General features: G+C 40.9%; 1 protein-coding gene and 1 long non-coding RNA gene across 2 annotated transcripts in view; one reads left to right on the top strand and one right to left on the bottom strand.

The window, feature by feature from the left end:
• The window catches only part of slc1a7b (solute carrier family 1 member 7b), a 78,666-nt gene that overhangs the window by 25,374 nt on the left and 30,236 nt on the right, over positions 1–23,056 (top strand). Inside the window, exon 2 of the mRNA XM_034880433.1 lies at positions 14,934–15,013. Coding sequence (XP_034736324.1) covers positions 14,934–15,013 — 80 coding nt within the window. The remainder of the gene's footprint in view (positions 1–14,933; positions 15,014–23,056) is intronic.
• LOC117949890 lies at positions 955–11,913 on the bottom strand. Its single transcript, XR_004657761.1, has 3 exons — positions 11,754–11,913; positions 7,403–7,408; positions 955–1,330 (listed from the first exon to the last, which is right to left on the bottom strand). It is a non-coding gene; the product is annotated as an uncharacterized LOC117949890 (long non-coding RNA).

Below are 23,056 nucleotides of genomic sequence, written 5' to 3'. Positions count from 1 at the left end.
GGTGGATTGTATGTGGTATGTGTGTGAATAAGTCTCTGTGTTTAATGTTGTTTACAGCAGCATAATGTACTGATGCCCTAGACAAATTTCCCTCGGGGGACCATAAAGTGATCTTGATCTTGAACTCTCACAATAAGGGATTACAATCCAATCAATCAAATGCTTTCTCTAATTGTACATCAAATAAAAGTGCCTGTTTGTGTTATGACAGGGTAGACAGGAGGCAAGGACCTTTATGTTTTTAGACAATTTATAGAGTCCTGATCCCTCTATGCAAGGAAAGAGCAGATGGGGAAGTGTGTGTGTGTGTGTGTGTGTGTGCGCGTGTGTGTGCGTATTTCTGAGGAGAAAGTACATTGTTTATGGTCAAAATGTACTAGGATTAGCCCAAATAAAAAAGAATATGTGCTAAAAACTATGCAACCTATGTCAACTTGCTGACAAATTTCCACACAGAACAAACTGAGTAGAAAGGTATGGATGAATATACAGGTGCAACTCAAAGAATTAGCATATGGTGCAAAAGTTCAGTGTTGTAGGCTCAAAGTATCACACTCTAATCAGCTTAGTAATCCAAAACACCTGCAAAGGGTTCCTGAGCCTTTCATTGGTCTCTCAGTCTGGTTCAGTGGAATTCACAATCATGGGGAAGACTGCTGACCTGACACTTGTGCAGAAAAGCATCATTGACACCCTCCACAAGGAGGGAAAACCTCAAAAGTTCTCAAAGTGCCGTATCAAGGCACATTAATAGAAAGTTAAAGGGAAGGGAAAAGTGTGGAAGAAAAAGGTGCACAAGCAGCAGGGATGACCGTAGCCTGGAGAGGATTTTCAGGAAAAGGCCATTCAAATGTGTGGGGAGCTTCACAAGGAGTGGACAGAGGTCAGAAACATCTTACCTGGGCTAAAGAACTGTTCTGTTTCTCAGTGGTCCAATATCCTCTTTTCTGATGAGAGCAAATTTTGCATCTCATTTGGAAACCAAGTACCCAGAGTCTGGAGGAAGAATGGAGAGGCACACAATCCAAGATGCTTGAAGTCCAGTGTGAAGTTTCCACACTCTGTGTTGGTTTGGGGAGCCATGTCATCTGCTGGTGTTGGTCCGCTGTGCTTTATTAAGTCCAGAGTCAGTGCAGCCGTCCACCAGGACATTTTAGAGTACTTTATGCTTCCTTTAGCACACAATCTTTATGGAGATGCTGACTTCATTTTTCAGCAGGACTGGGCACCTGCCCACACGGCCAAAAGCACCAAAACCTGGTTCAATGACCATGGCATTACTTTGCTTGATTGGCCCGCAAACTCTCCTGACCTGAACCCCATAGAGAATCTATGGGGCATTGCCAAGAGAAAGATGAAAGACATGAGACCGCACAATGCAGAAGAGCTGAAGGCCGCTATTGTAGCATCCTGGTCTTCCATGAAACCTCAGCAGTGCCACAGGCTGATAGCATTCATGCCACGCCACATTGAGGCAGTAATTCATGCAAAATGGTCCCAAACAAAGTACTGAGTACATATGCATGATTATACTTTTCAGTGGCCTGACATTTCTATATTTAAAATCCTTTTTTTATTTATTTCATGTAATATGAAAACTTTCTGAGATTTTGAATTTTGGGTTTTCATAAGCTGTACGCCATAATCATCAAAATGATATCAAATAAAGGCTTGAAATATCTCACTTTGCATGTAATGAGTCTGTATAATATATTTGTTTCACCTTTTAAGTTAAATTACTGAAATGAATGAACGTTTGCACCATATGCTAATTTTTTGAGTTTCATCTGTATGATCTAAATCTGGACTATAGTATTATGAGGGTCTGCAGAATCACACCATCAGCTGCAATTTCCCAGTAAGAAAGAAAAGTGTGAGAATATCAGTTTAAGGCAATATTTAACTGATAATAGTATGATTGAATGCTGGAATGTAAGTGATGGCATTATTTTTACGTTATTTTGTCTACGTAAAACTGGACTTAACTTGTTTAATGCTTTTATCTGGATTGTGTTTTATTGCTAATGACCTACAAGATTGAATAGAATGTAATAAGATTTGTTTTCACAGCAAAGTGGCTGTTTAAGCAGTAAGGAGGCCCAGAGGTCCATTTGAGAGTAAATTATAGCAGCCGAAAACAGAAACAGCTCATGTCAGGTCTCTTTATTAAACGGTATTGCTACCTACAGACATGAAAGATTACACTAATCGATTTAGACTTGATTTAGGCTCTGAGAGGGAAAAATGTCAAAAACACCTATGCATGTGACATTTTACCTGTTATGTTATGTGACATGTTATGTGACATGTTTCAGTTACAGAATTTAAAAAAGAGGTGTTATAAATTCTGTCACTGAAACATGTCACATAACCTTTACTCTTTATAATTTTCATTTTTTGTTGACATAGTTATATAGATGTCATAACAATAAATAACATAGTTTTAAGGTTTATAACTGAGTTTAGAGTTAAAGGTAATGTTGTAATGAACTACTGGCATAGTCTCAGATAATTTCTTTAAGGGATGCAATCAATTGTGCAGACCAAAATGCAACCTATGTTAACCTAGATTAACCTATGTTAACCTATGTCCTTCCTGACCCGAGTCATCCCTTGTCTTATCAATTGAGGCTGCAGCCATCTGGTTACAGGTACATTGTACCAAGGTTTGAGACTAACTCACAAGCCCCTGGCTAAGCACTGCTACGTTGGAGTTTACCCCGGTGGACGAGAGGGAGAGTGCGCCAGCGGGTGGTGGGAAGGAAAACTCTGACTGTTGTTTGTGCACATGACCAAACAAGAGTTCTGAGTATTCGGCCTTCTTGGAGACCTTGAATGGAGTCCTGTATGGGGCTCCAGTGGGGGACTCTATAGTTCTGCTGGGAGTTTCAACGCACACGTGGGCAATGGGGGATATACATGGGTGATATATGCGTGATTAGGATCCAAACCAGAGTGGTTGTTGTTGGACTTCTGTGCTAGTCATCGATTGTCTATACCAAACACCATGTTCAAGCATAGGGATGCACATAAGTGTACGTGATACCAGAGCACCCTAGGCCGAAGATCAATTATTGATTTTATAATCGTTTCATCTGATGTGAGGCCGTATGTTTTGGACACTCGGGTGAAGAGAAGGGCAGAGCTGTCAACTAATCACCATCTGGTGGTGAGTTGGGTCAGGAGGTGGGGAAAGACTCTGGACAGACCTGGTAGTCAACCAAACAGGTAGTCAATTGGGAACGTTTGGAGGAGGCCCCTGTTCGACAGATTTTCAAGTCACACCTCTCCGGAGCTTTTCATGCATCCCTGTGTAGGTTGGGGGCATTGAACCTTAGTCGACAATGTTCAAAGTTTTATTGCTAAAGTCGCGGTGGAAAGCTGTGGTCTTAGGGTCTTAGGTGCCTCAAGGGACGGTAACCCACAAACACCCTGGTGGACAGTGAAGCCGTCGGACTGAAGGAGTCTTTCCGAGATATGCTATCCCGGAGGAATCCAGAGGCAACTGCACGGTACTGAAGGGCCCGAAGGGCTGCAGCCTTTGAAAGAGGCAAAGCACTGGGTGTGGGAGAATTACGGAGAAGACATGGAAAAGGACTTTTGGTCGGCACCAAGGTGTTTCTGGAAAACCGTTCACCACCTCAGGAGGGGGAAGCGGGGAACCATCTAAGCTGTGTATGGTAAGGATGGGACGCTGTTGACCTTAACTGAGGTGGTAATAGGGCGGTGGAAGGAGCATTTTGAGGAACTCCTAAATCCAGCTAATACGTCCTCTAGTGTAGAGGCAGAGCCTGAGGATGATTGGGGATTGTTGTCAATTTCACTGTGGAAGTCGCTGAGGTAGTTAAGCAACTCCACAGTGGCAAAGCCACAGGGATTGATGAGATCTCTCCGGAAATAATGAAAGCTCTGGGTGTGGAGGGGCTGTCTTGGTTGACAAACCTCTTCAACAGTGCGTGGAGGTCTGCAACGGTGCCTAGGGAGTGGCAGACCAGGGTGGTGGTTCCCATCTTCAAAAAGGGGGACCAGAAGGTGTGTGCCAATTACAGGGTTATCCCATTTCTCAAGCTTTCTGGTAAAGCCCTACTCCAAGGTGCTGGAAAGGAGGGTTTGGCTGATAGTCGAACCTCGGGTTGAAGAGGAAAAATGGGGATTCTGTCCTGGTTGAGGAACAACAGATCAAATCTTCACTCTCGCAAGGATCCTGGAGGGAGCTGGGGAGTTTGCCCAACATGTGTTTTGTGGATCTAGAGAAGACGTATGACCGGGTCCCCTCGGAGATACTGTTAGAGGTGCAGCGGGAGAATGGAGTAAGGGGGTCCCTTCTCAGGGCTGTCCAATCTCTGTTTGACCAAAGACAGTGCTGTTTGCGCATTCTCGGCAGTAAGTCAGACTCGTTCCAGGTGAGGGTTGGCCTCCTCCAGGGCTGCGCTTTATCAACAATCCTGTTTGTAGTATTTATGGACAGTGTATCAAGTCAAGGTGGGAAGAGGTTGCAGTTTGGTGGACTGGGGATCTCATCGTTGCTTCTTACAGATGAATTGGTCATGATGGCATCATCGGCCTGTGACCTTCAGCACTCACTGGATCAGTTTGCAGCCCAGTGTGAAGCGGCTGTGATGAGGATCAGCACCTCTAAATCTGAGGCCATGTTTCTGAGCAGGAAACCGATGGAGTGCCTTCTTCAGGTAGAGAATGAGTCCTTACCACAAGTGAAGGAGTTAGAAAACCTTGGGGTTTTGTTTGCGAGTGAGGGGACCATGGAGTGTGAGATTGGTTGGAGAATCGGAGCAGCAGGTGCGGCATTTATTGCACCATTGTGACAAAAAGGGAGCTGAGCCAGAAGGCAAAGCTCTCGATCTACCGGTCAGTTTTTGTTCCTACCCTCACCTATGGTCATGAAGGTCATGACCAAAAGAACAAGATCCCGGGCAAAAATAAGTTACCTCAGGAGGGTGGCTCCCTTAGATATAGGGTGAAAGCCTTTGCGTTGAAAGGAGCCAGTTGCGGTGGTTCGGGCATCCGGTAAGGTAATTGTCTAGTAACAATTGAGCATAGAAAGTGGTTGTAATGAAACTTATCTGATCACGTTTGCTTGTTCACACAGTATGGTACAGTAGCTTATAGTAGATGTGCCTTCCACACTGTCAGCAGCTATTCCTTATGCACTTTATTCCTTATTTTGCTTCTGACATCATAATCCAATCAATTTTAATAATATACTCAATTTCAAAAATGCTCAACACAAATCTTCCTGTTTTACAAATCTTTCTGATCAAGTCAAGTTAGTTTAATTTATGTATTGCTGAATCTTCTGGCATAATTTATTTATTATTTATTATATACCACACTCTTCATTTGTATTAATTGTTATAATATTAGCTCAATGGGTAATCCTACCTGCCAACTTTGATCATGGCTGGTGCTTGGTATACTGGCTCTTTCATTAGTTAGCAGCAAAGTGGACTAGGTTGCTACTGTGGCGCTATAAGGAAAAGTTTAATTCATAAACATGAACGGTTTGCAGGCAATGTTGTATTATGTTTTGTCCGACCGCTTCTTAGCTTACTCGTTTCATTGTCTTCATTTGACGTTTGAAAGGTTCCTCAGTTTATATCATCTGGCCGAATCACGTTCTACAGCTTTTCTTTATTGTAATTGTCGCCTTTTCAGCGCAGTTTTTAGCTGTTACTAATATTATCTATTTTTAAGGCTTCCTTTTGCCCGTGGATTGCATCCTCTAACAAGCACCAATGACTGAAGTGTAACATTACGTCGGAGGTGTCCAAATATAATTCCGTCATACTGACCAGACTCTGCGAGTGCAAGTGGGCTGCATGAATGCATAGAAGGGTGGGCTGCAAGAATAAATACTGTAAATACAAGAGTGGGCTGCGAGTGTAGGCAGACTAGGGACAGCATCCACGATATTTCAAAAGTATATTCCCATTGAATATCCTATTTCCATAGGAACAATTGAAAATAAATACGCCACTACCCACCACCTAATCCTAAATTTCCAATTGGTGGAACTCGCTGTTACCAATGAAATCTTTACCGCACCCACAAACGGCCAAAGCGAGCTTCTACCAGTAAAGTCTATGATTGTTTCTGTACACAGTCTTGTCTTGTTTACATTTCAGACATTACAGAGTTTAATTATAAAGCTGTTTTGTAATTTGATTTGTATTCATGAAAAAAAATCAGGAACACAGTGGAATACAATACAATGAGATTCATTAAACAAATCATATTTTTTACAACGCTCTAAAACTATTCCTAAAAATGTTTGGATCACATCAGTTGTGCCACTTGGCGCTGTGCTAAAAATTACGGCTACATGTGAATGTTGCGGACGTAATGTACCGAAGCTAAATCTTTTAGTGTGCAGTACTTTTAATATTTGCTTATATCCTTGTTCATTCATATATTTTTTACATATTCCATAACCCCACCAAACAATAATTATGCCCCAACAAGTAAAATCCTGCGGTGCTGCATGGACTTTATAAGTCTGTCACAGATTTATAACAGTGATTACATAAGCAGAAGCAGCAGTATTAGTGATTTGACTTTAGCTAATCTCCCACTGTCTTACTACTGTACATGGTAGAACTATACAAATCATTTGCTTAAGTAAAATCAGTTATTTAAATATTTAAAATTTAAATCCTGTATTCAAAATTGTATCAAGTCAAAGTATAGTATAAGTAAGTATTAGCAACAAAATGTACATACAATATCAAAAGCAAAAGTATTCATTAGGCAAATGGACCATGTCGGTATTATATTATTGGATTATAATTAACAATGTATGTACTTTACACAATGGCTGCTGTTCAGCCAAAGGTACAGGCTCATTTTAAGGGGCATGTGTAAAATAATCAGCTTTAAACAATAACCAGGGGCATAATGCTCCCTAAATCCAGAGAACAGAAAATGTCACCCTCTGTTTTTCTGTTAATGTTTTTGAATATGTTTAAAGTGAGGCTGTGGTTATCTTGACGATCATTGACAATTGAAAATTGAGCCAGGTCATTTTTCTTGTTTATAATTCTAATTTGTATCTGTACAAGGAAGAATATATTTTTTTATTATTGATTATGATTGATAGATGAGTGAATAATTAATGTTAAGAGTAAAACTTGATGATGAAGTGATGAAATGATTCTGGTTTGTTACATTCTGACACCTCGTTTTGTTGACTTGACTGGTAAAACCTCTCAACCTGTGGCTGCTCTGTTTACTGGTCCTTTGAGTTCAACTGCATTTGTCTCATGTACCACAACACACCCACATTCAGGCAAATACACACCGACTCGTACGTATGAGTGCAAGATGAGCAGAGTTTTGACTAACCTTCCCTGTGGGCTGTATGTGAGTGCTGATCCTGCTCTTACACAGAAAACTAAGCTCTCTCTGCCTAATGCCCAACAGAAAAGCTCTTTAGCTGTCATTATGCACCCGTATAACCCTGCAGCCCCTCAAATCACCAGTTTTCACTGTTTTTCATGGGACCATTCAGCGTGTACTTAAATTGACTAGCACTTTGCATACAATACTACAGTACTTTGTTGCGTGACGTAATTCCCGAGAGGCTGCCTTGTGGCTATGCGACGTGCACATACAGGAAGCAGATCGGACAGCAGAACACATACAGGGAGAAGAACAGACAGGAAGCACATACAGGTAGCAGATCAGACAGGGAGTACATACAGGGAGCAGATCAGACATGGAGCACATACAGGGTGCAGATCAGACAGGGAGCACATACAGGGAGCAGATCAGACAGGAAGCACATACAGGGAGCAGATCAGATAGGGAGCACACAAAATAGCGAAGTGGAGTGCACTGTGTGCAAAGCTAACACATATGTTTCAGTGTCTAATAAAGGTGCTGGAGATCTCAAAGCTCACATGGACACCAGAAAATCTTATCTTATTACATTGAAAAGGTTTTAAGAGATATTTAGTTGAAGCTGGATTTTAAAGCTGTTACAAAATACCCTTGGTCATATTTAGAACATTATTTCATATTTATTTATTTATTTATTTAAAAAGCTCTGTTGTTTAGTTACACGTTGTTAGATTTTTATTTTATTACATAAGTTATTTTTATACCATTGAGGCATATTAAAGCATGTTTGTTAACCTCTGAGAAGCCTGTCTGAATTTGTGTTTCAAGGCCAGGCCGAGTGACACCCTGTTCTGGTTGAAGCAGCCACTATAGGCGTGTGTGTTTATGAAACACGGTTTAGCTTTTTTTGTTAGTTTGTAAAGCCAGTATTGCAGCTGTGTAGCCTACACATATAACGTACCTTTCTGTATGCTTTCCCCTTCACTTTGCCCAGATTGCATTGCAAGATGGCCACCGATCGACCTGCCTGAAAAGGACTTTGATTGTACTGACTTTATTTATGTACTATACACTACAACTAATTAAAAGGACCAAAAAAAGGATATCTTATTTGTTACAAGAACGCAAGCGTGTTGAGATGACACAAAACATGCAAAACAATGCAACAAAGCAGACACGTTGTGCACAGCCGCAAACAAAGGGCAATATATATATGCAGTCAATTTAAAGCGCAAAATTTTGATTTTGAGGCTATCATAGAAGGCCCCCCACTCCGATTCAAAAGGCAAGGCGAGAGCCTTGCCTTTTGAATCGGAGTGGGGGGCCTTCTATGATAGCCTCAAAATCAAAATTTTTAAAACACTAAGAAGGCTCAAAACAACGTGAGACTTTGCTTCAAGTCGCACCTGGGGATCAACAAATGAACTCAGCATTGAGAACATTGTTTGTGCACAAAGAGTTTAATAAAAAGAAAAGATTTTGAGCGACTCGGTGCTTGACTAGCATAGCGAGATGGCGACAAGGAAAAGAAAAATCTGCTAAAGTGAGTTGTTCACTTCAGCCAAACTTTTCTTTTTGGTCAACCTGATAAGAACCGGAATATAACAAAGCCATACGAGGGAAAGAGTTTAATGTTGAACCACAAACCCTTCCATTACAACCACAACAATGTTAAACTGTAAGGTATTTCACATACGTTTTTGTGAGCTTTTTTTGGTCCGTCCTGTAGCGTTGTCCTTGTTGGTACACGATCCTCCCTCCTGTATGATCCGTTCTGCGCATGTGCAATATGTTAGCGCATGCACTACCTGCCTCTACCGGAAAGCTAACGTTAGTTTAGCTACCAGCTAATTTGGCTAACCGCTAGCTGAGACAGCATGACCCTTAAAACTGAAAATAACCTTTCAAATATTGCCGGCAACAGAGCTCTGTGAGGTGAGAAGTCGGTTGCATCAGCACGTATCAGTGAGAGTTAGTAGTTGAGGCTAGCCAACAATAGGGTACTGGATATCGCAAGCTAATTGTTCTTTCAGGTGTCTGTGGCAGTTTAGTTGACAAAATGTTAGCGTCGTGCAACACCAGTTAACTTACGCCCCAAAAAGAATAGTTAAAAAAGGAAAAAGATTGTGATTTGCATTACACTCTTCCTGGAAACAAACACACGTTTCCTGGGTGAAAGGGTTTTGTTTTCTAGGAATGCAAATAGCTGGAAAACTAGAGGTGTCAGTGTGTCAAAATAAGGCCCCCGGCAGTCTAAAACTATAACAGCATAACTAAGATGTAGACAAGTCATTTGTTTAAAGTAGTCTGAAGGTTTTTGTAATTTTCACCATTGCTGTCTCTGTGCTATGATGCACTCTAGATCCTGATTGATGATGGTAAAACAAACTGTTGTTAGGTAGAAAATCACATAACTGATTAGCGACTACCTTCTCAAGGATAGAAATAGGTCTATAGCTGGCTAAGACCTCTGGTTCGTGGGAGGTTTTTTTAAGAAGAGGTTTTACCACAGCTGCTTTATATGACTGTGGTACATAACCTGTTAATAAAGACATATTAATCATATCTAGTAAGAAAGTGTTGACTAAGGGTAAAGCTTTTATAAGTAGCCTAGTTGGTATGGGGTCTAAGAGACAGGTGGATGGCTTAGCTAAAGAATTAGTCTAAAAGCCCTGATGCACCAAGCCAACGGTCGGCTTCCGGTCTTAGTTGAGCCAGCGGCGACCAAACGTCAGCCTAATCTGTGCGTGTGTCCCACACCTTCGGCCTTCGTTGGCCTGTTTTTGTCGGTTTCTGCTGAACAGCCAATTTATCTAATTGGCTTAGCTTGGAAACAAGAATTAGGAAAACACACAAACAACTGTGACACACTCATTTGATCAATCCAATACACAAAAGAGCTTTTCAAAACGGATCAAAGATTACGTTTGAATGTTCTTTCTAAAATATTCTTGAATGTTTGAAATATTATAAATATTTTTGCACGTCCATAAGATGGCAAACATAGCATATAACAAGATATAGCTAAATAACTACTTGCTTAGGCATATTTACTCATATTTGTGTTTTTTAAAGGATCTCTACCGATCTACACATTACAAAATAAACTAACGTTTAATAAATATTGTATTAATATCCTAATTTATTAAATATCCTGTTGAATAATATCCTACACCGTGATATTTATAATAAAGATCATAATAGACCTCTCCCCATGCCCTCTGCGCCCCTTAACAATTAGTCCCATAGCAAGCAAGCACGCTTACCAACCAGCCGGCCAGCCTTTATATTTGTGAAATGTATAAACTTAAAGGTCCAATATGTTATAAATTCACTGTAACAAATCCAAAATTGACCCCAATGCATCACTAGATATTAAGGAATCATGCAAAGTTGAATTACTATCTTTTCTGACAACAATGCTAATGCCAGTATTTTGTCTTTTGTAATTTATGTTCCGTGACAGAATGTCAGTTTGTGTTTTGGCCTGTGTGTTGGTATCAACTACCCAGATTAACAGCCAGATAAAGGTGAAACTCAAAAAAGCATATGGTGCAAAAGTTAATTCATTTCAGTAATTCAACTTAAAAGGTGAAACTAATATATTATATAGACTCATGCATAGACATGCAAAGTGAGATATTTCAAGCCTTTATTTGATATTATTTTGATGATTATGGCGTACAGCATATGAAAACCCCAAACTCAAAATCTCAGAAAATTAGCATAAAGTTAAGTATTGTAGGCTCAAAGTATCACACTCTAATCAGCTAATTAATCCAAAATGTGTGGGGGAGCTTCACAATGAGTAGACTGAGGCTGGAGTTACTGCATCCAGACCCACCACACACAGACGGGTCCTGGACATGGGTTCAAATGTCATATTCCTCTTGTCAAGCCGCTCTTGAACAACAAACAACATCAGCAGCATCTTACCTGGGCTAAAGAAAAAAAGAACTGGTCTGTGTCTTAGTGGTCCAAAGTCCTCTTTTCTGATGAGAGCAAATTGTGCATCTCATTTGGAAACCAAGGTCCCAGAGTCTGGAGGAAGAATGGGGAGGCACACAATCCAAAATGCTTGAAGTCTAGTGTGAAGTTTCCACAGTCTATGTTGGTTTGGGGAGCCATGTCATCTGCTGGTGTGGGTCCACTGTGCTTTATTAAGTCCAGAGTCAGCGCAGCCGTCTACCAGGACCTTTTAGAGTACTTTATGCTTCCTTTAGCAGACAAGCTTTATGGAGATGCTGACTTCATTTTTCAGCAGGACTGGGCCCCTGCCCACACGGCCAAAAGTACCAAAACCTGGTTCAATGACCATGGGGTTAACCATGGCAAACTCTCCTGACCTGAACCCCATGGAAAATCTATGGGGCATTGCCAAGAGAAAGATGGAAGACATGAGAACGAACAATGCAGAAGAGCTGAAGGCCGCTATTGTAGCATCCTGGTCTTCCATAACACCTCAGCAGTGCCACAGGCTGGTAGCATCCACGCCACGCCGCATTGAGGCAGTAATTCATGCAAAAGGGGCCCAAACAAAGTACTGGGTACATATGCATGATTAAACTTTTCAGAGGGTTGACATTTCTGTATTTAAAATCCTTTTTTATTGATTTTATGTAATGTGCTAATTTTCTGAGATTTTGAATTTGGGGTTTTCATAAGCTGTATGCCATAGTCATCAAAATTATATCAAATAATATATATGAAATATCTCACTTTGCATGTAATGAGTATATATAATATATTAGTTTCACAATTAACTTTTGCACCATATGCTAATTTTATGAGTTTCACCTGTATACCTGTAAACTTGTAAACCCGGCCTGCTACAGCTGTAACTTTAGTACAGCCATGAAAGCAGCAAACAAAAGAAAGGGAACGCAGGGATAGATTCTAAGTGACCTAAAAGAAATGGCATGCATGACCAGAGATGTAACAACCCTGGGTGGATATTGGAGATGTATTTGAAAGATTGAGACAGTTTAGAGCCCACAAGGACGCTGAGTTGGCTAATTTCCTCCTGAACAGGTAAGCATTAGCGTCATGTTAATTTATCACAGCTTCTGGGGACGGGCATGTTATGTTATTTCAAAATTTGTGTACTCACATTGAATTATAAAGCAATAACTGCTAACATTACCGGAGGACCAGGCACGAAGGCCACGGCTGTTTACCATTTGCGGCGTGTTCAGCGGCCATAGCTGACATTGGTCCGTAGCCGACAGCGGTCCGTAGCCGTCAGCGTTCATTTTAAGCCAAGAGAGGGGGCTGTAAATAGTGAAGAGTAGACCGTGAGTTTGCAGTGTGTCTAGCGATTGTTGCTGTAATTCAATGGTAATAAAGTGTATTTCAGTCGGGTGGAAAGGACAGCAAGGTTGTGGAATCTTTAGCGGTTCCTACTGTAATTCTAAGCCGAGGAAGTGTCTGTCTGGCGTCTGGAGAGGAAGGCAAGGTTATTTGTGTTTTAGTGGTTCCTACCGTAATTCTAAGTCGATAACGTGTGTCTGTCATATAGGTGCAGAGCTCTGCATGAGCACGGGCTATTATGACTGTCAACATAGCCAGCATCTAACATTAACTACTCCGCTGTGCTGTGACATGTGTCATTATTTCACTCTGTAGTGTTTTTCATGCAGTTATGTTGTTGTTTTGTGTCTTAATCATCTAACTGAATTCCTTCTTTTGCATAACGCTTCAACGTAATATTTACATTGAGGTCACTCTCATACACATCAATAGCCTATTATAAGAACAGATTTCATTAAAATATTTCATAATATTTCGTTTTCTATTGCGGGGTGGAAACCCGTTCCTTCCTGAGACCATTTTGCATAGCCACCGTTACAACCTCTGTTACTTAGCACTACCCAAGATGATTGTACTTGGTTTATCCTTCCTATCCTAGAATGTATCAGTAGTGTAGCCAGACCTTACTTCACAGCCATGTGAAGATGTGAGACAAGCGTCTTAGTGAAGTCAGGTTACGATATTGTAACCCCAGTTCTTTAAGTATAGGCAGAACCCTCTAATTGACTCTATGTGTAATACTCTACTCCAATCCAGAGTACGCATTCACCCACTGAACTTTGCATTTACATAGCCGGCCTGTGTCTACCGGAATACGTGTGGACAGCACAGTATATAAAATCAAACGTGGAGGTTGGGATAGGGAGATGTTTATTTGCTCTTTAAGAAATATAATTGTTTTAATCAAAACCTTATTTACATTTGAATCATGAAACTCCACGCCAGCAACATCAACAGAACGGGGCAGAAAACTCGACATTGCATTGTGGGCAGGGGTCATTGATGCCCTGTGCAGCCAACGCTTCCTTCTTCTCACTGTATTGCCACTCACTGGCATCTTTCAAAACAGTTGCATGACCAGAGATGTGGTAAAACACAGGTAAATATTGAAGATTTAAAGATGGCTTAGAGCCCAAAAGAATGCAGAGTAGGCTGATATCCTCCACTCTAATCAGCCGACTGTGGAAGCACATGAGCCGCCATCCTCCCATCATCAACGGGGGGTATGCTGGAATAACAATGAGAAAATCCCTCAGTGGCTGCTGTCAGGATGCCTCAACACACAGCCAGAAGTCTGGGAGAGGTTCATTGCATCGGGTGAACCGGGCCGTAGAAACCACTGCAGAGACGGCTCACTGGCTTTGGTGGAACTGGCAGGGGCAAAAAATGGCCTGCTCCGATTGTCATCACTACTGCAGAGGCCCTGCAGACAAAAGCCAGCAATGAACTCCCACAGGATACCGGACACTGACAATGTTGTCATCATCATCGTCCTCATCTGCAAACAAAGCTGCTGACTCAGTGGTGATGACCACAGCCAGCTGCGGGGTGTCCTCGGCTGGAGTAACGGTCTCAATGCCGGTCTCAGACTCAACACCCGCTCCCAACACAGTGAAGCATCACGTTGAAGCTTCAAATACGATTTGGCCGCTTTTAACGTCTAAACATGGGCAGCTCTCAGCCAGTCAGCACACCGCTGTCCTCGTGGTCTGCACTGAGGCTATCAAAACATTGACAAGGTTCTTGAAGCCATCCTTGGAGGAGAAAGATCAGTGAGCAAATTGTGGTGGGATATACTGTGGAGGGTTGAGCCTGTGTGAAATAGAACTCAGTACCTGTACAGTAAGTGTGTATTGTCATTGAGTGAAAGCAGCAGTCCTTTCCTTATTCACAAGACAAATCTCACAAATGTGCACATAAAGCCTGTCGTTTTAATGGTTAATAATAATAATGGAAAATATTTTAGAAGCTTATTCATGACTTCCCCTTCAAGACATGATATATAAATCCTCATTTCATTATGAAGTAAATGGTCAGTTTTGATTATTAATTTGTTAATAGAAAAAAATGTATTCTTCACTATTCCTTTTTTCTTTAGGACATTGCAGTGAAAGACCTCATTTTTTGCTCTGGCAGTGCTCCAGACATCATAACAATGTGTTGTTCCTGTTCATTATTTTGGAATAACATCAATTTCCTTTTCACTAGCTATCTAATGCTTGTCCTAAAATTACTAAAATTACTTATTCTTCTCCTCATCCTGACAGGAGGTGAAGTACTTCCAGTTTCCTGGAGAGCTGCTGATGAGGATGCTGAAGATGCTGATTCTCCCGCTTGTCGTGTCCAGGTACTGACGTCTCTTATGCGTCATTAAAATCCTCACATCTTCAACTCATTGGCTCAACATTGACATTCCACTTTTCAAGTTTCTGTGAGTTATGATACTGTAAGTTATACTGTATGTTCACATCAGGCTGGAGTGGAAATAGTATGCTTAGGGATTAGGAAGTGCAATAAAAAGTTCACCTCACAGTGTGAGGGGCGTGGCCTATTAAAGTTTGTACTTTTTGGGGCATTTATTAAAGGGCCACAATCAGGCAGTTGGAATCATTTCACTGGCTTTTAATTAATTTGAGTAAAATGTAAGGCGAGTACACAAATCTTGATATTACTGAAAATACCCATCCCCCACACTAGCCATTATTAGTGCAATCTTAAACCTAAAGCAACTAAAACACTTATAAAGGTTGTCTGCACGTACGTTTTGTTGTTTTTAAATGAAGAAATGCTGTTAAAATAGACCATTGTGAATGCTGGTAAAGCAGGTCACTACAGGTGACTGTGAAACATTTTTAACTTCAAGAAAGTCCCCAGTTGATTTCTTACAATAAAACCATAGTTTTTTGTTTAACAGAAATATGATGTTTAAATATGCAAATGTGGCATTAACTTGTTAAATTTGCTAATTTGCATAAATGTCCAGAGAAGAAATGTGATCATTGGATGAAGCCAGATTCAAAATTGTTGTTTCATTTTGCTGACATTAGAGTCAAACATTTTTATATAGGGAAGTTAGGATATCTCTTTTTATCACTTAAGAAAACAATATAAACTGTTATTGTCAAGTTTTTAGGTAAACAATTTTGTATAATTTAGACTGTGACTGATATTGAATTGAATTGAATTGACTTGAAAGCCTTTATTGTCATTGTACCAGTACAATGAAATTTGGAGAGCAACTCTCTAAAAGTGCATACATCTAAAAGTGCACACATATGTGAACAGAGCCCTGTAAAAAGCTTCAGAATAAAGGAATAAAAGTGGAAAGTTAAGTGTAACCCACCTGTTCGACTTGCCCTGACTCAACTCTGTTGAGGTTCCAAAGACTACTCAAAGGTGACGTGAAAACCTGCAGGTCGGAGAGAATTGTCACTAATCACTCGACAGAGGGTGGTGTCCTGTACATACCCACCATTTTTAAATAGTTTAGCCAGCTGTGTATTTTGCTGCCTCCAGCATCTTTTGAAATATATTTTGCAAAAATTCATGCCGAAATTCAAGAACCACACACCTTCAACGTTCTGTTTGTGTATCGCGTTAGGTCACAACAGTTTCCTGCAGCGTCGATTTGACAACCAGCCACACTTGTCTCATGCATGAGGCAGTACTAAATCTGCAATGGAAAAGGATGAACGTGGCAGCCGAGCTGAGTAGAGCTGTTACTAGCAGTGGGTAAGCCCCATAAGTGCTACTGAAGTGGAGTTATCTGGCTCAGTCTGAGAAATACTCAATTTGAGAACGCAGGCTTTAAAGATGTGTATTTTAAATTACTTGAAACTTCCCCAGCAACTTCCTCAACATTTAACCTTCCCCGTGAGTGAGTAAACAAACAACAAAGGTAGAGCATGTGACCTTGGATAGGACTCATTTGTAACCGGTCGTTACTAGGTCGTCATAACTAATGGAGCATTCAATTGCGCCACTAAAAGAATTCAAGCTGTTGCAAAGTACCCCTATCCTATCTAGTAGTAAAACGTGTTTAAACAGCCCATTTTATACTTTTCAGTGTCATATTTCGTCTTTGTGTCTAGTAGAATAGGTTTACATGCTTTCTTGTTCAAAACACATTATGTTTCTTATGCTGCCCATTGCTGCTGCGCCTCCAACGGAAACACTCTGTCTAAGCTCTCTACCCCGCCTTCCTGAAAGGCCTAGTCTCCTCCAATTGGTCAGCTGGCCTGCTTTGTTGTGATTGGTCACAATCACAACAGAGTGGGCCAGCTCCCAGATTTGTGGGAGAGAAAGTGAACAATCACAACAGAGTGGGCCAACCCCAAGATTTGTGGGAGAGAAAGTTCCATTTGTTTCCAAATGTTTTTTGTTTTTTTTTACTTTATACATCTATTGGTTAGGGGTGGGAATCACCAGAGGCCTCACGATAAGATATCATCACAATACTCATGCCACAATACGATATAATTGCAATTTTAAACATATTGCAATATCTGCAATATATTACAATTTCTTACCATTTTTCCAACTTAAATTTTTTCCCAATTTCAAATGATGTCTCCGAAAGGAAACTTTGTCAATATCTGTTCAATCTAAAAAGATACATTTCTCTGTTTGTGTACCTTACTTTAATTTTATTGCTGCAAAATGGGATTGTCAAGCAGACAAACAAATATATAATAAAAGATCAATACTTGGCGTCTGTGTACTTGATACAGTATTGCCACTTAAAATATTGCGATACTACGCTGTATCCATTTTTCCCCCCACCCTTACTTACCTTATTGGTAACACTTTACAATAATGTACACAAAAATGTAGGTAGTTACTGAGGAACGCATGAGGAATGAATGAGTAACGAATGGTTAGCAAATGATTAGTTACTGATTGACAGATTTGATTGATTCAAGCATTAATGATTAATTACTGGTAAACATAATGGTAGCTGTTTTTAAATGAATAACAAATGGTTAGCTAATGATTAGTTACTGATTGACTGATTCAAGCACTAATGATTAGTTACTGGTTAACAGATTGGTAGCTACTGTTAAATCAATTAGTAACAATGGTTAGCTAATAATTATTGAGTAAGAATGAGAATGAGTGAAATCGAGTGATTATTTTGTGTAACTAAATGATTTGTTAGTAATGATTGTTTTTAGTGTTTGTTTTGTTTTAATAGCTTGAATCTATGTGCTCAAGGCACTGTGGATTTTGATTAGCTTCGTATGTTTTTATCTCCCCTGACCTGCCTTCAGACCCCTTTCGTTGACCCCCCTACCATACATAAATACAGTACAGGCCAAAAGTTTGGTACTACCTTCTCATTCAATGCGTTTTCTTTATTTTCATGACTATTTACATTGTAGGTTCTCACTGAAGCCATCCAAACTATGAATGAACACATGTGGAATTATGTACTTAACCAAAAAAATGTGAAATAACTGAAAACATGTCTTAAATTCTAGTTTCTTCAAAGTGGCCACCCTTTGCTTTTTTGATAACACTGCAAACCCTTGGTGTTCTCTCAGTGAGTCACCTGAAATGGTTTTCACTTCACAGGTGTGCCATGTCAGGGTTAATTATTGGAATTTCTTGCTTATTAATGGGGTTGGGGCCTTAAGTTGTGTTGTGCAGCAGTCAGGTTAATACACAGCCGACAGCCTTATTGGACAGCTGTTAGAATTCATATTATGGCAAGAACCAATATGCTAAGTAAACTTAACGAGAAAAACACTATTTTGTTCCTATTATTTGTTTTTCAGAAACACAAAGCAACAAAATTTCAAGTTGAATGTTGGTTATCTTGTTCCTGTCTGGAAATTAGAAAAAACACTTGATATTTTGATTTTTATTATTTACCATTTATTTTTTAAAGGAAGACGACACCATTTTACTTCATCCATTGCATTACTACATTATAGAGGGGAGTGATGAATAAGCTAACTGATAAGCATATTATGTCTTTTCATGAAAAAATATGAAAGTTACAGTATTAGAATCAGAATCAGCCAGGTATGCCAGGTATAACACATACAAGGAATTTGACTTAGGTTGGAGCAAGCCTCCGGGCGGCAGCTATGGAACAACGCCACCACACGCTTTCTCGAAAAGAAACATTGCAGACAACAACATAATATACAATACATAGCAACATCACAACATAATACACAAGACAACACACAGTTCATATGGTCACATAAAGGAATTTTTTGAGGTGGCTTGGGAGGGTGGGAGAGAACACAAAAAACCGAGGCTGTCAGACGGATACGGGGCGGGTTGGGGGGGGGAGTGTATGGTGTGTGTGTAAGATAATGATTTGTGTGCGTGAATGTGAAGCGTCAGACTGTCTATGTTGTTAAAAGCTCAGTTCATGCGGCCTTGTCCTTGAGGAGACAAGCCAGTGCACAGGAGGAGATAGAAGTCCAGCTGCAAGTTGTTTCCCCGCTTGGGTAAAGGGAGGGTGGAGGGCGGGTGGGGATAGTTTTCAGTACAGTTTAGGTTGACTCGGTGGAATTTGTTTGAATCAATGTTCCTCAATCAATTGCTACCAACCTCAGCGTCATACGTGCACCCAGTTCATGTAGTGATTTTGACAGTGCATCTACCTTCTCTGCCAGTCCGGTGGTTACACAAACCAACTCCACCGACTGAGCCCTGATGATATCAATCCCCCTCTGCGCTTCCACAGACCGGTCTGAGATGTTACGAGACAGTTCACTGGACTGGTCAGCCCTCAGATGTATAACCTTCATCCTCTCAATCACTCCATGTAAGCACTCTTTAAGTTCCCCAGACAGCTTATGGGTAAATTTGCTGGCAGCTGTCTTACAAATTTTCCAATTGGTCAGGGAGACTCCAAGTCCGATGATCAGGAGCCCCACCAACAGAATTCCAATTATCCAAATATCTTCAATGTCTTCCACAGTTAGAACGTCCTTGCAGACCGCTTGCCAATTCTCCCATGAATTATGCATGCATAGCCTTCAAGGCATGTTCCACTGGGGCAGATCGGCTCACCCGGTGAAGCATTATTGGCTGAAAAAATCGTGTCAAAAGCGCTGAGAGACCAGTTAATCAATTCCATGTTGAATGTTCCAGGAAAGCAGCAGGCCGGGGACAAAGAGAAAGGATAAAAAGTTCCACACGACTAGAATAGGAGCCAAGCTAAGATAAGAGGGGAGAGGAGGAAAAACATGGCTGCTCTCGCCAGAAGCAGCAAGAAGAAGCAATAACAATTCTGCATTCAAATGTCTAAAAATGACTGTACCTATGTTATATATTTTGTTGAGTTGTGTACTGACCTAAATGTTTCCAATAATGTTCAAACCCAGAGAAATGTGTTATTTCATTTTAATGACACGGGATGTTTCATTCAGTCGCCTGTCAGTGATTCATAAAACCTTTGACCCCTCTGGTTCCTCTATATTCTGTCAAAAAAAAGATACGTTCAAGAGTAATTGTAAAACATACAATGTCAGAGAATAATTCTCAGTAACTGTTTGCTTTCTGCCACAAAACATAATTGTTTTAATTAATTGATTACATGCCACTAACAACACTGCAATACAGCGGAGAACTTATTTGATACATTTCTATATTGATTGATCCAACTTAATGTTATGTGCTACATTGACAAGTAACGTTATGCTAATCGGTGGGGAACATTCACGTTATCACACGATAACATCGTTCAACATGCTCATGAGGTTATTTTAAGTATAATTGTTTTGATCAAGGGGTTATTAATTTATGTAGCGGAGAATAAGCCCCACTATGTAGGGGCGTTATTAGTATAGTTCTGCTCTGGACGACTGGGAGAGTACAAGATCGTGGTCAGTACGTCTCAGCACAATTGGCCCCAGTACCTAATTCAGTAAGTATGTTGTCACCCATCTGGCTGATCTCCCTGATCAACGTGGTGCAATGAAGGTGTGGAAGATGGGCTTTAGTACGCCTAAACTCTAACACGGTGACCACGTGAAATGTGATGTGCTTCTAAACCAAACTTAAGGTCTGCACAATTTTTTCCCCTGTATCCTATAGCTATTAGGCTATCACTTTGGCCCAGAACAAAGAGACACACAACAGGGAGATTAACATTTTAAATATTTATTTGAACAGTCGTGGAAAGGGTTGGGATCGAAGTTGAGGGAGAGCCAGGTCAGAACTGAGAGTTGAAGTTGGTGGATAGTGAGTGTCCAATCTTGGCTCAACAAGGGGTCCGGTCGAGAAAGTGATGAGAGCTGAGTAGCGAGGCAAGCTAGCAGAAGGCAAGCAGGTTTTAGCAGGAGAGCAGCAGGCGACAGCAGGGTCAGAATGGGATCTGAACAGTGGAGACAAAGTTTAACTGGAGCAAAAAACTAAAAAGTGTAAAAATGCAGGAGTACTAGGATCAGAATTGTTAGTAGGATACACAGAGCCAAGTTACCACATGTACGGTTGTAACAATCTGGCGCTGAACAGCCCGATTATGTGCTCTCTTCGGCCTTAGTGCTGCTGAGTTTGCAACCTCCACAGCTATCTTTCGCCTGTCATTGTAGCTCTTCACCCAGTCATCCAAGTTGTCAGCATCATCCTCGCTCATACCCTTCCCTCCAAGGAGCTCTAGGGGCATCCTCTCATCCCTTCCAAACATCAGATAAAAGGGTGAGTATCCAGTTGTAGAGTGCACAAAACTGTTGAAGGTCATGGTTAACTCTGGCAAATTTGTTTTCCAGTCCCTTTTCTTTTCTGAAGGCAGTGTTCTCAACATGTCATGCATGATTCTATTGAAACGTTCACACTGTACATTGCCCTGGGGGTGGTAGGGGCGGATGCGGCTTTTGGCGATGCCATATACTTTACAGATCATCTGGTGAATAGGTCTGTCAGGACAAGAACATTTTCATATCCACACAGGATCTCTTCAACACTGTGACATGTGGTGACATTGCTACAGGTCAATGGGGCACTAATTTTGGGGAAGACATCTTTAGCCAGTGTGCATGCTGAACCCAGTTTTGGACATCCCTACCCATCCCACCCACTTGACAAACCCAATCTTGCCATCAGGGTCTGTGCACTGAGGGCCTCACTTTAGCTATCAGTATGCATACATCGGCCTCCAATGTCTCAAGATCGTCTATTACGTCCCAACAATTCCAGGAAGCCCATTTCCTTTGCTCTACCTGGGGGGGTGTTTTGGTTGGTACGAAAATGCACTTTTTTACCAATCATTTTCCCAGCACACTGTGTCCCCACTTCAAGGAAACCTAACACAGGTATTTGCTGCTGTGAGTTCAATCCAGCTGGCTTCCCTTGATCCTTTGAGCTCCAAATTGCTTGCGGAACTGAGACTCGGTGATGGCAGTTACATTTGAAGCGGTGTTCCAGAGACAGTTTGTCAGTTCGACACTTTCCAAAGGTACTTCTTTTTAGGCTGCGGTTTGGCTCCCAATCATGGGTTCGTTGGGATTCCTGTTTATTCTGTCTTTAGGGACCAGGGGCCTGTTGTACAAAATCCTGCATGAATTTAGCTTGGACTTGGTTGCACGAAAGCCAGTTGAAATAAACCCAACTAAAAGTAACCATAGAGGTGTTATTCTTTACTTCTAGCCTGCTCCAGTGCAGGCTAACAGCCAGGTCTCATGTGTTAAATCAGCTGCAGCCCTGATCCAGATATTCGGTTGTCTTCTGGTGTTTTGCTTCATTTTTATTAACATGCATTATTTTCACTACTGCTGTCACGAGTCTGATTTGAACCCTACTTTTGCAGTTGTTTAGATGGTCAGATGCGGAGTGGCAATTGAGAGAGTCAGGACTTTTCCCGGGTGGGAAGGTAATGTTTCGAGGCCATGAGGACTGGTCTGATAATAGTTACTAGGGATGAGCGAGTACAGCATTATCTGTATCTGTATCTGTTTACCACATGAATTATCTGTATCCGGATCCGTACTCGGACTGGGCGGGGCCTACACCGAAAGTGGTCACATTTAAACCGGAAGTGGGTCGGGCTCTCTTTAAATGTGCGGGGCTTTAACCTGTGCGGGTTATTTAAGCATGCAATTGATATGAGTTGATCAAAAATTGTTATATTTATTGCTGATTTGAAAACTATTTACATGACAGCATCAAGCTTCAGATCAATGGTGTTGTCATGGTAACAAACAAACTATATACAGAAGGTTTTGCAACAATGAATACAACACATGCCGTTAAAATTATGAAGTAAAATGTAATGAACAAGAGTTTTCATACTCAATATAACTTTCTTTTTTTAACTTTTTATTTTTATTATCAGTGTGATTTTTTATTTTTTGGGTTCTTTTTTATTTTTTTTATTTCCACACCAGGTATATGAGTGTGTGTGTGTGTGTGTGTGTGTGTGTGTGTGTGT

Source organism: Etheostoma cragini, chromosome 9 (assembly GCF_013103735.1).
Source record: "Etheostoma cragini isolate CJK2018 chromosome 9, CSU_Ecrag_1.0, whole genome shotgun sequence".
NCBI lineage: Eukaryota > Metazoa > Chordata > Actinopteri > Perciformes > Percidae > Etheostoma > Etheostoma cragini.
Note: the sequence above shows the minus strand (reverse complement) of the source record. Positions and strands in the feature narration are given on the sequence as shown.